The sequence below is a fragment of the Coregonus clupeaformis genome, chromosome 35 (genome assembly GCF_020615455.1).
Source record: "Coregonus clupeaformis isolate EN_2021a chromosome 35, ASM2061545v1, whole genome shotgun sequence".
Taxonomy (NCBI): Eukaryota; Metazoa; Chordata; class Actinopteri; order Salmoniformes; family Salmonidae; genus Coregonus; species Coregonus clupeaformis.
Genome location: NC_059226.1, coordinates 3,904,674 through 3,920,712, shown reverse-complemented (window position 1 = coordinate 3,920,712; position 16,039 = coordinate 3,904,674). Strand labels below are relative to the sequence as shown.

At 43.8% G+C, this 16,039-nt stretch overlaps 1 protein-coding gene across 3 annotated transcripts in view; it reads right to left on the bottom strand.

The window, feature by feature from the left end:
- Positions 1-16,039, bottom strand: part of LOC121573524 (delta-sarcoglycan-like) — a 345,990-nt gene that overhangs the window by 14,637 nt on the left and 315,314 nt on the right. For all 3 annotated transcript variants that reach the window (XM_041885585.2, XM_041885586.2, XM_041885584.2), the window contains exon 6: positions 4,449-4,521. In XM_041885585.2, the coding sequence (XP_041741519.1) occupies positions 4,449-4,521 (73 nt within the window). The remainder of the gene's footprint in view (positions 1-4,448; positions 4,522-16,039) is intronic.

The window sequence follows — 16,039 nt, the reverse complement described above, 5'->3', positions numbered from 1 at the left end:
TCTCCTTCTTGGTAAAATAGCCCTTACACAGCCTGTAGGTGTGTTGGGTCATCGTCGTGTTGAAAAACAAATGATCGTCCCACTGAGCCCAAACCAGATGGGATGGCGTATTGCTGTAGAATGCTGTGGTAGCCATGCTGGTTAAGTGTACCTTGAATTCTAAATAAATCACAGACAGTGTCACCAACAAAGCACCCCCACACCACACCTCCTCCTCCAACAAAGCACCCCCACCACAACACCTCCTCCTCCATGCTTTACTGTGGGAAATACAAATGCGGAGATCATCCGTTCACCTACCCTGCGTCTCACAAAGACGCGGAGGATGGATCCAAAAATTTCCAATTTGGACTCCAGACCAAAGGACACATTTCCACTGGTCTAATGTCCATTGCTCGAGTTTCTTGGCCCAATCAGGTCTCTTCTTATTATTGGTGTCCTTTAGTAGTGGTTTCTTTTTTCAGCAATTTGACCATGAAGGCCTGATTCACACAGTCTCCTCTGAACAGTTGATGTTGAGATGTGTTTGTTACTTGAAATCTGTGAAGCATTTATTTGGGCTGCAATTTCTGAGGCTGGTAACTATAATGAACTTATCCTCTGCAGCAGAGGTAATGCTGGGTCTTCCATTCCTGTGGTGGTCAGTTTGAGAGCCAGTTTCATCATAGTGCTTGATGGTTTTTGCGACTGCACTTGAAGAAACCTTCAAAGTTCTTGAAATATTCTGTGTTGACTGACCTTCATGTCTTACAGTAATGATGGACTGTCATTTCTCTTTGCTTATTTGAGATGTTCTTTCCATAATATGGACATTGTCTTTTACCAAATAGGGCTACAGTTGAAGTCGGAAGTTTACATACACTTAGGTTGGAGTCATTAAAACTCATTTTTCAACCACTCCACAAATGTCTTGTTAACAAGCTATAGTTTTGGCAAGTCGGTTAGGACATCTACTTTGTGCATGACACAAGTAATTTTTCCAACAATTGTTTACAGACAGATTATTTCACTTATAATTCACTGTATCACAATTCCAGTGGGTCAGAAGTTTACATACACTAATTTGACTGTGCCTTTAAATAGCTTGGAAATTAGCTTCTGATAGGCTAATTGACATAATTTGAGTCAATTGGGGGTGTACCTGTGGATGTATTTCAAGGCCTACCTTCAAACTCAGTGCCTCTTTGCTTGATATAATGGGAAAATCAAAATAAATCAGCCAAGACCTCCACAAGTCTGGTTCATCCTTGGGAGCAATTTCCAAATGCCTGAAGGTACCACGTTCATCTGTACAAACAATAGTTCGCAATATAAACACCATGGGACCACGCAGCCGTCATACCACTCAGGAAGGAGACGCATTCCGTCTTCTAGAGATGAACGTACTTTGGTGCGAAAAGTGCAAATCAATCCCAGAAACAGCAAAGGACCTTGTGAAGATGCTGGAGGAAACAGGTACAAAAGTATCTATATCCACAGTAAAACGAGTCCTATATCGACATAACCTGAAAGGCCGCTCAGCAAGGAAGAAGCCACTGCTCCAAAACCGCCATAAAAAAGCCAGCCTACGGTTTGCAACTGCATATGGGGAGAAAGATCGTATTTTTTGGAGAAATGTCGTCTGGTCTGATTAAACAAAAATAGAACTGTTTGGCCATAATGACCATTGTTATGTTTGGAGGAAAAAGGGGATAGCTTGCAAGCCGGAGAACACCATCCCATCCGTGAAGAACGGTGGTGGCAGCATCATGCTGTGGGGGTGCTTTGCTGCAGGAGGGACTGGTGCACTTCACAAAATAGATGGCATCATGAGGAAGGAAAATTATGTGGATATATTGAAGCAACATCTCAAGACATCAGTCAGGAAGTTAAAGCTTGGTTGCAAATGGACATTGACCCCAAGCATACTTACAAAGTTGTGGCAAAATGGCTTAAGGACAACAAAGTCAAGGTATTGGAGTGGCCATCACAAAGCCCTGACCTCAATCCTATAGAAAATGTATGGGCAGAACTGAAAAAGCGTGTGCGAGCAAGGAGGCCTACAAACCTGACTCAGTTACACCAGCTCTGTCAGGAGGAATAGGCCAAAATTCACCCAACTTATTGTAGGAAGCTTGTGGAACGCTACCCGAAACGTTTGTCCCAAGTTAAATAATGTAAAGGCAATGCTACCAAATACTATTTGAGTGTATGTAAACTTCTGACCCACTGGGAATGTGATGAAAGAATTAAAAGCTGAAATAAATCATTCTCTCTACTATTATTCTGACATTTCACATTCTTAAAATAAAGTGGTGATCCTAACTGACCTAAAACAGGGAATTTTTACTAGGATTAAATGTCAGGAATTGTGAAAAACTGAGTTTAAATGTATTTGGCTAAGGTGTATGTAAACTTCCGACTTAACCTGTATTTTCTGTATAACACCCCCACCCCCCACCCCACCTTGTCACAACACAACTGATTGGCTCAAACGCATTAAGAAGGAATGAAATTCCACAAATTAACTTTTAACAAGGCACACCTGTTAATTGAAATGCATTCCAGGTGAATACCTCATGAAGCTGGTTGAGAGAATGCCAAGAGTGTGCAAAGCTGTCATCAAGGCAAAGGGTGGCTATTTGAAGAATCTCCAATATAAAATATATTTTGATTTGTTTAACACTTTTATGGTTACTATGTGATTCAATATGTGTTGTTTCATTTTTTTGATGTCTTCACTATTATTCTACAATGTAGAAAATAGTAAAAATCTAGAAAAAGCCTTGAATGAGTAGGTGTTCTAAAACTTTTGACCGGTAGTGTATGTATGTATGTATGTATGTATGTATGCAAAAAGTACTCATCCCCCTTGGCGTTTTTCCTATTTTGTTGCATTACAACCTGTAATTTAAATTGATTTTTATTTTGATTTCATGTAATGGACATACACAAAATAGTCCAAATTGGTGAAGTAAAATGAAAAAAATTACTTGTTTCAAAAAATAAATGTTCCCCTAAATAAGATCTGGTGCAAACAATTACCTTCAGAAGTCACATAATTAGTTAAATAAAGTCCACCTGTGTGCAATCTAAGTGTCACATGATCTGTCACATGATCTCAGTATATATACACCTGTTCTGAATGGCCCCAGAGTCTGCGACACCACTAAGCAAGGGGAACCACCAAGCAAGCGGCACAATGAAGACCAAGGAGCTCTCCAAACAGGTCAGGGACAAAGTTGTGGAGAAGTACAGATCAGGGTTGGGTTATAAAAAAGTAGCAGAAACTTTGAACATCCCATGGAGCACTATTAAATCCATTATTAAATAATTGAAAGAATATGGCACCACAACAAACCTGCCAATAGAGGGCCGCCCACCAAAACTCACGGACCAGGCAAAGAGGGCATTAATCAGAGAGGCAACAAGAGACCAGAAATAACCCTGAATGAGCTGCAAAGCTCCACAGCGGAGATTGGAGTATCTGTCCATAGGACCACTTTAAGCCGTACACTCCACAGAGCTTGGCTTTACGGAAGAGTTGCCAGAAAAACAGCCATTGCTTAAAGAAAATAAGCAAACATGTTTGGTGTTCGCCAAAAGGCATGTGGGAGACCAAACATATGGAAGAAGGTACTCTGGTCAGATGAAACAAAAATTGAGCTTTTTGGCAATCAAGGAAAACGCTGTGTCTGGCGCAAACCCAACACCTCTCATCACCCCGAGAACACCATCCCCACAGTGAAGCATGGTGGTGGCAGCATCATGCTGTGGGGATGTTTTTCATCGGCAGGGACTGGGAAACTAGTCAGAATTGAAGGAATGATGGATGGCGCTAAATACAGGGAAATTCTTGAGGGAAACCTGTTTCAGTCTTCCAGAGATTTGAGACTGGGACGGAGGTTGACCTTCCAGTAGGACAATGACCCTAAGCATACTGCTAAACAACACTTGAGTGGTTTAAGGGGAAACATTTAAAAAACATTTAAAAAGCCCAGACCTCAATCCAATTGAGAATCTGTGGTATGACTTAAATATTGCTGTACACCAGCAGAACCCATCCAGCTTGAAGGAGCTGGAGCAGTTTTGCCTTGAAGAATGGGCAAAAATCCCAGTGGCTAGATGTGCCAAGCTTATAGAGACATACCCCAAGAGACTTGCCGCTGTAATTGCTGCAAAAGGTGGCTCTAAAAAATATTGACTTTGGGGGGGTGAATAGTTATGCATGCTCAAGTTATTTTTTTTGGTCTTATTTCTTGTTTGTTTCACACAAAAAAATATTTTGCATCTTCAAAGTGGTAGGCATGTTGTGTAAATCAAATGATACAAACCCCCCAAAAATCCTTTTAATTCCAGGTTGTAAGGCAACATAATAGGAAAAACTTTCGCAAGCCACTGTATGTACAGTATGTATCTACAATATGTGTGTGCATCAGGGTGGTTATTCAAAGAGAAATGTATCTTACCGTAGCTCTTTGAAGGGCTCGGCCCTGACGTGTGGCGTCTCCACAGAGTTGCTGAACACGGCTCCCTCGGCACCTGTAATCACAGAACCACAACATTAGCCAGGAGACCTCCCCACTCTGCAAGCCATCGGCCCATCGCTCAATACCACACTGTGATGCCAAATCAATGAACATAATCTCTGAAGCCACAGATCTATACAGGCCGCCATGTTCAACAAGCTCTCACCTACTCCACACAGTTAACTTTGACTCTGAGCTACTGTAGTCCCACCCTATGCTATTGAATAAACCTTTACGTTGGGGTGCTGCGTCAAAGTAAGCAGAATCAGGCTAGTGGATTAAAGGCCTTGACTAAATGGGTTTCAAAGCATGTTGTGGCACCGCAGAGACACCAAAACACCTCGAAAAAAATGGTATTTTCAATTATAGGAACGGGGTGATGGTCGGGATGGCCGTTATTCCTTTAGGGTTGTTCTTAAATTACAGCTCTCAGCTTTTCGACCTGAAAGTGGCGAGGGTAAATATGCAAAGAGAAGCGCTCCCTCGCCCATGTGGAATAGATAACTCTGGGCTTAATGATCTGTTCCAGGAGGAGCTCTTCTGTTCTCCTGATGTACAGTCTTCAGAAAGTATTCACACCCCTTGACCTTTTCCACAATTGATGCATTACAAAGTGGAATTAAAATGGATTTAATTGTCATTTTTTGTCAACGATCTACACAAAATACTCTGTAATGTCAAAGTGTAAGAAAAATTCTAACCTTTTTTTTTATTAATGGAAAATAAAGCACTAATATGTCTTGATTAGATAAGTATTCAACCCCCTGAGTCAATACATGTTATAATAACCTTTGTCAGCGATTACAGCTGTGAGTCTTTCTGAGTAAGACTCTAAGAGCTTTGCACACCTGGATTATACAATATTTGCCCATTCTTCTTCAAACAATCCTTAAAGCTCTGTCAAGTTGGTTGTTGATCATTGCTAGACAGCAATTTTCATGTCTTGCCATAGATTTTCAAGCCGATTTAAGTCAAAACTGTAACTACAGTAGGCCACTCGGGAACAATCAATGACGTGTTGGTAAGCAACTCCAGTGCATATTTGGTCTTGTGTTTGAGGTAATTGTCTTGCTGAAAGGTGAATTAATCTCCCAGTGTCTGTTGGAAAGCAGCCTGAACACAGTTTTCCTCTAGGATTTTGCCTGTGCTTATCTATATCCTGTTTATTTTGTCCTACAAAACTCCCTAGCCCTTGCCGATGACAAGCAACATGATGCAGCCACCACCATGCTTGGAAATATGAGGAGTGATACTCAGTGATGTGTTGTGTTGGATTTGCCCAAAAATAGCTATTTGGATTCAGGACAAAAAGTTAATTTCTTTGCCACATTTTCTGCAGTATTACTTTAGTGCCTTAATGCAAACAGCATGCATCTTTTGGAATATTTTCATTCTGTACCAACTTCCTTCTTTTCACTCTGTCATTTAGGTTAGTATTATGGAGTAACTTCAATGTTGTTGATCCATCCTCAGTTTTCTCCTATCACAGCAATTTTTTTTACCCATCTAACAATAGGTGCCCTTCTTTGCGAACCATTGGAAAAATACCCTGGTCTTTGTGGTTGAATCTGTGCTTGACATTCACTGCTCGACTGAGGGACCTTACAGATAATTGTATGTGTGGGGTACAGAGATGGGGTAGTCATTTACAAATCATGTTAAACACTATTATTGCACACAGAGTAAGTCTATGCAACTTATTATGTGACTTGTGCAGCAAATGTTTACTCCTGAACTTACTGAGGCTTGCCATAACAAAAGTGTTGAATACTTATCGACTCAAACCATTTCAGCTTTCCATTTTTTTATTAATTTGTAAACATTTCTAAAAACATAATTCCACTTTGACATTTGAAACCCCACCTCTTTAAGGAATACCTGGGATAGGATAAAGTAATCCTTCTACCCCCCCCAAAAAAAAATAAAAAAATAAATAAATAAAATAAAAAATAAAAAAAATATTTGGAAAGTGGTTATCCCACTGGCTATAGGGTGAATGCACCAATTTGTAAGTCGCTCTGGATAAGAGCGTCTGCTAAATGACGTAAATGTGCCCTTGAGCAAGGCACTTAACCCTAATTGCTCCTGTAAGTCGCTCTGGATAAGAGCGTCTGCTAAATGACTAAAATGTAAAATGTAAATGTAAAATGTGTGTAGATCAGTCACACAGAATCTCAATTTAATCTATTTTAAATTTAGACTGTAACACAACAAAATGTGGAAAAAATCAAGGGGTGTGAGTACTTTCTGAAGGCACTGTATATGTATTGGCAGCAGCACGGCAGTGTTGGTCCTCCTGTATGTATCCCAGAGGCCTCTTGGGCGCAGGCTTGGCAGGGGGTCTGCTCTGCGTTTGGTTTGAAGAGCTCAGCTCCGCGGGGGAAGTTTAATCCATTCTTTTACTCTGACAGCTCTGCTGCTGGGAGTCACACCTCCTCAGCAGGAGTGAAGGGAATGGCTATGAGACTGTCACTGTACTTCTATGTTGTAATGTATATGGATGAGACGTAAAACTACTCCTCTTTAGGGGGTTTAGGTCAGGGTTCTTATACACCACTGTCGCAAATGTATTTGTAAAAAAGGTAATACCAATATAAGTTGATCAAATGGTATTGTAAGAAATCACACATTGAAACAGCAGACAGGCTGATGCAATAAGATGTGTATGAAACAGAGGAATATTAAATGGTATGTTTAATGTAGTCAATATGGAGATAATGCAGGCCAGAAAGAGCAGCAGATATCATACCGTATGTGAGTTGTAATTGAATATACAGTGCATTGGGAAATTATTCAGACCCCTTGACTTTTTCCACAATTGGTTATGTTACAGCCGTATTCTAAAATTGATTAAATAAAACATTTTCCTCATCAATCTACACACAATACCCCAAAATGACAAAGCAAAAACAGGTTTTTAGAAATTTTTGCAAATGTATTACAAATAAAAACCAGAAAAGCTGATTTACATAAGTATTCAGATCCTTTGCAATAAGACTCGATAAATTGAGCTCAGGTGCATCCTGTTTCCATTGATCATCCTTGAGATGTTTCTACAACTTGATTGGAGTCCACCTGTGGTAAATTAAATTGATTGGACATGATTTGGAAAGGCACACACCGGTCTATATAAGGTCCCACAGTTGACAGTGGATGTCAAAGCAAAAACCAAGCCAATAGGTCGAAGGAATTGTCCGAGGAGCTCTGAGACAGGATTTAGTCGAGGCACAGATCTGGAGAAGAGCTGGCCGCCCTAGAGCTGGCCGCCTGGCCAAACTGAGCAATCGGGGGAGAAGGGCCTTAGTCAGGGAGGTTATCAAGAACCCGATGGTCACTCTGACAGAGCTCCAGAGTTCCTCTGTGGAGATGAGAGAACATTCCAGAAGGACAACCATCTCTGTAACACTCCACCAATCAGGGCTTTATGGTAGAGTGGCCAGACAGAAGTCACTCCTCAGTAAAAGGCACATGACAGCCTGCTTGGAGTTTGCCTAAAGGCACCTAAAGGACTCTCAGACTATGAGAAACAAGATTATCTGGTCTGATGAAACCAAGATTGAACTCTTTGGCCCGAATGCCAAGTATCACATCTGGGCACCATCCGTACGGTGAGGGATGGTGGTGGCAGTATCATGCTGTGGGGATGTTTTTCAGCGGCAGGGACTGGGAGACTGGTCAGGAGCAAAGTACAGAGAGTTCCTTGATGAAATCCTGCTCCAGAGCTCTCAGGACCTCAGACTGGGGCGAAGGTTCACCTTCCAACAGGGCAACGACCCTAAGCACACAGCAAAAAACAACACAGGAGTGGCTTCGGGACAAGTCTCTGAATGTCCTTAAGTGGCCCAGCTAGAGCCTGAACTTGAACCCAATAGAACATCTCTGGAGAGACCTGAAAATAGCTGTGCGGTGACGCTCCCCATCCAACCTGACAGAGCTTGAGTGGATCTGCAGAGAAGAATGGGAGAAACTCCCCAAATACAGGTGTGCCAAGATTTTAGCGTCATACCCAAGAAGACTAAAGGCTGTAATCGTTGCCAAAGGTGCTTCAACAAAGTACTGAGTAAATTGTCTGAATACTTATGTAAATGTGATATTTCCATTTTTTTTGCAAACATTTCTAAACATTTCTAAAAACCTGTTTTTGCTTTGTCATTATGGGGTATTGTGTGTAGAATGTGGAAAAAGTCAACGGGTCTGAACACTTTCCAAATGCACTTTGTGTGAACTCCCACAGGGAAGGGTCCATTAAGAGATGATACAAAGGAGCCAGACCGCCATCAGACCATTCATATGCATACAGTAAACTATCTCTACCCACAGTTATACACTGAGTACGTTTACATGCACACTAGTAATTCGATATTAAACTGAATGTGGCAGTAGGCCAGTTATGGCATTAGTCATTTAAACACATTACTCTGCTGATCTTAATCGGCATAAGGTCAAAATCGAGGTAAGCATACGCTGATTAAAACACCTGGGGCCTCATTTATAAACTATGGCTATGTACAAAATATACCCCAAAATGTGCATGCGCCAGTTTTTTCTCAAAAGTTGGCATTTCATTGTTTTTTTTTCTTGATGTGAGAATGTGCTCACCTCCCTGGTTTAAATATTGTATTGCAAGCTGGCAAGTAAGTATTTTGTGAAAATGGGGGATATGATGAAAAGCTTAATAAAACATTTTTTAATTACAGTTTAAACATATTAACAAGAATGCAACCATTTGACATTAGTGAGAAGAGTGAAAATCTATGTGTTTTATATTTAGAATCTAAAATAATTTGACATAGGAATTGCATAACCATTGCAGAATATATTCCTCACCCTTTCTGGCCGTGATGGGTTCATATTCCCGAAGGAGCCATACAACAAATTACCATGCACATCTCTCATTTAATTGGACCTAGTAGCCTAGTTGGTAGTTAACCCATCACGGTCCTCTGTAGCTCAGCTGGTAGAGCACGGCGCTTGTAACGCCAAGGTAGTGGGTTCGATCCCCGGGACCACCCATACACAAAAATGTATGCACGCATGACTGTAAGTCGCTTTGGATAAAAGCGTCTGCTAAATGGCATATTATTATTATTATTAAAATAGGCTATATGTACAGTGGGGAGAACAAGTATTTGATACACTGCCGATTTTGCAGGTCTTCCTACTTACAAAGCATGTAGAGGTCTGTAATTTTTATCATAGGTACACTTCAACTGTGAGAGACGGAACCTAAAAAAAATCCAGAAAATCACATTGTATGATTTTTAAGTAATTCATTTGCATTTTATTGCATGACATAAGTATTTGATCACCTACCAACCAGTAAGAATTCCGGCTCTCACAGACCTGTTAGTTTTTCTTTAAGAAGCCCTCCTGTTCTCCACTCATTACCTGTATTAACTGCACCTGTTTGAACTTGTTACCTGTATAAAATACACCTGTCCACACATTCAATCAAACAGACTCCAACCTCTCCACAATGGCCAAGACCAGAGAGCTGTGTAAGGACATCAGGGATAAAATTGTAGACCTGCACAAGGATGGGATGGGCTACAGGACAATAGGCAAGCAGCTTGGTGAGGAGGCAACAACTGTTGGCGCAATTATTAGAAAATGGAAGAAGTTCAAGATGACGGTCAATCACCCTCGGTCTGGGGCTCCATGCAAGATCTCACTTCGTGGGGCATCAATGATCATGAGGAAGGTGAGGGATCAGCCCAGAACTACACGGCAGGACCTGGTCAATGACCTGAAGAGAGCTGGGACCACAGTCTCAAAGAAAACCATTAGTAACACACTACGCCGTCATTGGATTAAAATCCTGCAGCGCACGCATGGTCCCCCTGCTCAAGCCAGCGCATGTCCAGGCCCGTCTGAAGTTTGCCAATGACCATCTGGATTATCCAGAGGAGGAATGGGAGAAGGTCATGTGGTCTGATGAGACAAAAATAGAGCTTTTTGGTCTAAACTCCACTCGCCGTGTTTGGAGGAAGAAGAAGGATGAGTACAACCCCAAGAACACCATCCCAACTGTGAAGCATGGAGGTGGAAACATCATTCTTTGGGGATGCTTTTCTGCAAAGGGCACAGGACGACTGCAACGTATTGAGGGGAGGATTGATGGGGCCATGTATCGCGAGATCTTGGCCAACAACCTCCTTCCCTCAGTAAGAGCATTGAAGATGGGTCGTGGCTGGGTCTTCCAGCATGACAACGACCCGAAACACACAGCCAGGGCAACTAAGGAGTGGCTCCGTAAGAGGCATCTCAAGGTCCTGGAGTGGCCTAGCCAGTCTCCAGACCTGAACCCAATAGAAAATCTTTGGAGGGAGCTGAAAGTCTGTATTGCCCAGCGACAGCCCCGAAACCTGAAGGATCTGGAGAAGGTCTGTATGGAGAAGTGGGCCAAAATCCCTGCTGCAGTGTGTGCAAACCTGGTCAAGACCTACAGGAAACGTATGATCTCTGTAATTGCAAACAAAGGTTTCTGTACCAAATATTATGTTCTGCTTTTCTGATGTATCAAATACTTATGTCATGCAATAAAATGCAAATGAATTACTTAAAAATCATACAATGTGATTTTCTGGATTTTTGTTTTAGATTCCGTCTCTCACAGTTGAAGTGTACCTATGACAAAAATTACAGACCTCTACATGCTTTGTAAGTAGGAAAACCTGCAAAATCGGCAGTGTATCAAATACTTGTTCTCCCCACTGTATTTCAAGTTTCGCTATATCATAGGCAGCGTGGTTTATAATACCGGTATACAGTCGAATTTAACAGCTGAAGTAGGCGTATGTATCAAGTTTCAAGTTTTTATTGTCATGTGCACAAGTAGCCTACAGTGAAATGACTTTCTTGCTTGCTCTTTCCAAAAAATGCAGTAATGAATACCATTAGTACTATAAACCATAAATGAAAAAGTCAAGTAGAACAAAACACATGAGAAATAGAACTGTAACTACTGTAAGTATTGTAATTGCATTTTTTGGAGTAGCCTGCCCTACAATGTTTCAGAATTTGAGGGTCGTCCATATTTAGGTTGTGGGAAAAGTTTATATAAAACATTGTTGAATTCAAACATTCTGCTGACAGGTCCACGACAATTTGCCATTGTTTTCTCGTTCAGAAACTGACACAGTCCTTTACCAGATATAGCATAAATTACTGCTAAAGATTAAAACATTCTGCCAACAAAGTAAATAGACCAGTAGCTTATGTAAAATATTTGACAGTATGGGTAGGCTACAGCATTGCTGTGCAATAAGAGCACAACTTCATTGTCTATTTAATCTCAGAGCCTATACCAACACAGCACATATAAACCCAATAATCTATTGATAAACTGTTATAACGTATTGTCATTGTGTTGTAGGAACAAAGTTAAATCTGTTAGATAGGTAACTCTTGGTGCACAGAGTCTGAATGCCAAGGATTCCAGTATGTCGAGGGAGCTTACTGGGGTTTATCTTAGAACTATTTATTTATATATATATATAATGACTTGGGTACAAGCTGGTACCATCAGAGTGGGGAGTGCCCACTGATGGTTACCAGATGTTGTTGAAGAAACGTGTAACATGAAGTATATAAACTGTGAGATTTCCTTTATCCAGTGTTCAGATGACAAGAGGCAAAGCACGTGTTGTTTGTTAAACGAACCCGGTACCGTAATCAAATAAATACTTTGTATCAACTCTCCATATAATTGTTTAAGTATATTCTTTCATCCTGAACTTCTCGATACCAGAAACGTATCATAAGATAAACTAAATACAACAATTCGTCTTTTGCGTGCCGTGGCCTAATGCCTAATGCCAATAGTCCAAGTTATACAGCAACTAAAGGTCGTTATTGTCACCATAAAAGGTGAATAGAGTTTTAATGCTCGTTCATGCATGCACAGTTTTATGACAGGTCTGATTTATAATGGAAACGTGTAGGTATGGCTTGCGCCAAGTATATCATTCTCAATATTTGTGTATATGCGCAGACTTTTCAGAAATGGCGCACCCAAAAATGTAGTGTGAAATTTACGCAATGGTTATCAATGAGTCCCCAGATTTTCTGAGCAATCTTTCGAACTACTGGACATGTAAACGCTTTAATCAACGTTATAGGGTTGTGTATTTGATCTGCGCATTTGAAGCACGAGCAGACGAGCTTCCTTCTTTTGCGCAAATGAGTTCGGATAAACTGAAAGTATGTATGTCACGCCCTGACTCAAGGGACTCGTATTTGTTGAGTCAGGGTGTGTAGTTTCTGTGTTGTGTTTTGCTATGTTGATCTTCTATGTTTAGATCTAGTATGTGTAGATCTATGTTGGCCGGTGTGGTTCCCAATCAGAGACAGCTGTAGCTCGTTGTCTCTGATTGGGGACCATACTTAGGCAGCCTTTTGGCACTAGTTAGTTGTGGGATCTTGTTCCGTGTTAAGGTATGTTGTGTTGTGCTGCCTTGGACTTCACGTATCGTTTGTTTATTGTTTTGTCGTGGTGTTTATTCAATATAAATAAACATGTATGCATATCACGCTGCGCCTTGGTCCGTCCCGTCTATAAACGACCGTGACAGAAGATCCCACCAAACGAGGACCAAGCAGCGTGCCCAGGAAGAGCGAATAGCGATGTCACAGGTGGGCAAATGGTGGTCATGGGAGGAGATATTTTCGGGGAAAGGGCCATGGGCGAAGGTAAATGCCCAGGCAGGAGAGGAATGACGGCAACACGGAAGCCGGCCGAGGAGGAGGCCCGAGAAGCAGCCCCAAGAAAATGTTGGTGGGGGGCTAAAGGGGTGGTCGGGGAGCGATAGAGAAGAGCCCCGACCACTGCACCCGGTTGGGTTTCGGATTGGGTCCCTAGGACCTTGGGAAGAGGAGTGGGAACAGTACTACACTGAGGAGTCGGAGGATGACGACGACGACGAGTGTCTGTTTCCTAACTCGTGGGTGCTCCCGGAGGAGTCCTCACGGGAAGAGGAGTGCCGACGACGGAGACCCGAGAGGCAATCCCAAGAACATTTTTTGGGGGGGCACACGGTGTGGACGACGAGGCAGCAGGAGGCAGCGACAGGGCGGATCTGCAGGTTAGGAGAGGAGGCCACCATGTTACAGGGGCTATTGGTTCAGAGGGAGCAGGAGTTATTTGGTCAGAGGGAGGAGCTACAGGAGGCTATAAGGGAGAAGGAGAGTGTAGAGGCACGGCGAGAGGAGCTGGTTAGGCAGCAGAAGGAGCGGGGGTTTATAAAGGAACCCAGTCCCGCTCCTCGCACCAAGCAAGTGGTGCGTGTCGCCAGTCCGGTCCGGCCCATTCCTGCTCCCCGCACTAAGCCAGTGGTGCGTGTTCCCAGTACGGCCCGACCCGTTCCTGCTCCCCGCACTAAGCCAGTGGTGTGTGTTCCCAGTACGGTCCGGCCCGTTCCTGCTCCTCGCATCAAGCCAGTGGTGCGTGTCGCCAGCCCGGTCCGGCCTGTTCCTGTCCCTCGCACCAAGCCAGTGGTGCGCGTCGCCAGCCCAGTCCGGCCTGTTCCTGTTCCTCGCACCAAGCCAGTGGTGCGCGTCGCCAGCCCAGCCCGGCCTGTTCCTTCACCTCGCACCAAACCAGTGGTGCGCGTCGCCAGCCCGGCCTGGCCTGTTCCTGCCCCTCGCACCAAACCAGTGGTGCGCATCGCCAGCCCGGCCCGGCCTGTTCCTGTCCCTCGCACCAAGCCAGTGGTGCGCGTCGCCAGCCCGGTCCGGCCTGTTCCTGCCCCTCGCTCCAAGCCAGTGGTGCGCGTCGCCAGCCCGGCCCGGCCTGTTCCTGCTCCCCGCACCAGGCCAGTGGTGCGCGTCGCCAGTCCGGTACGGCCCGTTCCTGCTCCCCGCACCAAGCCAGTGGTGCGCGTTGTCAGCCCGGTCCGGCCCGTTCCTGCTCCCCGCACCAAGCCAGTGGTGTGTGTGTCCAGTCCGGCACGGCCCATGCCTGTTCCACCGGTCCAGCTCTGGTCAGCGGCTCCACTCCGGAGCCAGAGCAGTCCGCTCCACCGGTGCCTGATCCAGCACCGGTCAGCGGCTCCACTCCGGAGCCAGAGTAGTTCGATCCACCGTCGTCGGGTCGAGCTCCAGTCAGCGGTTCCAGTCCAGACCCAGACGTCAGCCCCTCTCCAGGTTCGGGGTCTCCCACACCAGGGTCCAGACAGGGCTTGGTACGTCGTGGGAGGAAGGAGAGGGGAAGCAGCGCGCCGAGGTCCAGACCAGACCAGGGGCGCAACAGGGAGGTGGAGAGTAAGTGGTGGTCACGCCCGGAGCCGGATCCGCCTCCGAGGTGGAATGCCCACCCGGCCCCTACCCTGTTATGTTTATGTGGCGCGGTCGGAGTCCGCACCTTTGGGGGGGTTACTGTCACGCCCTGACTCAAGGGACTCGTATTGTTGAGTCAGGGTGTGTAGTTTCTGTGTTGTGTTTTGCTATATTGATCTATGTTTAGATCTAGTATGTGTAGATCTATGTTGGCCGGTGTGGTTCCCAATCAGAGGCAGCTGTAGCTCGTTGTCTCTGATTGGTCACCATACTTAGGCAGCCTTTTGGCACTAGTTAGTTGTGGGATCTTGTTCCGTTGTGAGGTATGTTGTGTTGTGCTGCCTTGGACTTCACGTATCGTTTGTTTATTGTTTTGTTGTTGTGTTTATTCGTTAATAAACATGTATGCTTATCACGCTGCGCCTTGGTCCGTCCCGTTCGTCAACGATCGTGACAGCATCTTGGAAATAGTTTGTCCGAACTCAGAATTTACATTTGAAATGTTTAGTCATTTAGCAGACGCTCTTATCCAGAGCGATTTACAGTTAAGTGAGTGCATACATTTTTCATACTGGCCCCCAGTGGGAATCGAACCCACAACCCTGGTGTTGCAAGCGCCATGCTCTACCAACTGAGCTACAGGAGGTCCAAATATGCTTCACAAAAATAACATGGTCGCTGTGGTAGAACGTTTATTTTGATTGCCGATTTTCTGCATTTATCAATGCCCCATCAGGTAGGCTGATTTCAGATGTGCCCATGTAAACAGGATTATTAGGGAAATCGTTCTTCTTGCAAAGCATGTAAACATTTAAATCGAACTATCATATTAAATAGGCTATTCACAATAATTGTATTATTGTGTGCATGTAACCATGCTTAATGTAGACTACCGCATACGTATCTACCTACAGACTACTGAGACTCTACACTCTTAGAGAAAAGGGTTCCAAAAGGGTTCTCCGACTGTTCTACCTGAAACCAAAAGTGTTCTACCTGGAACCAAAAATAGTTTTTCAAAGGGTTCTCCTATGGGGACAGCCGAACAACCCTTTTTAGGTTATAGATAGCACCTTTTTATCTAAGAGTGTTTGGCGGATAGGAGACATCCCCAACCCCAAAGAGCCTGTCACAAGTAACCCACCTACTTACAGAGCATAAAATAAAATGTTCATACATATTTCTACACTGTAGCTATGAGCCCTTCAAGTGAATAACCAGGCCTCACAGCCAAGACATTGATCTTTGCTCAGATG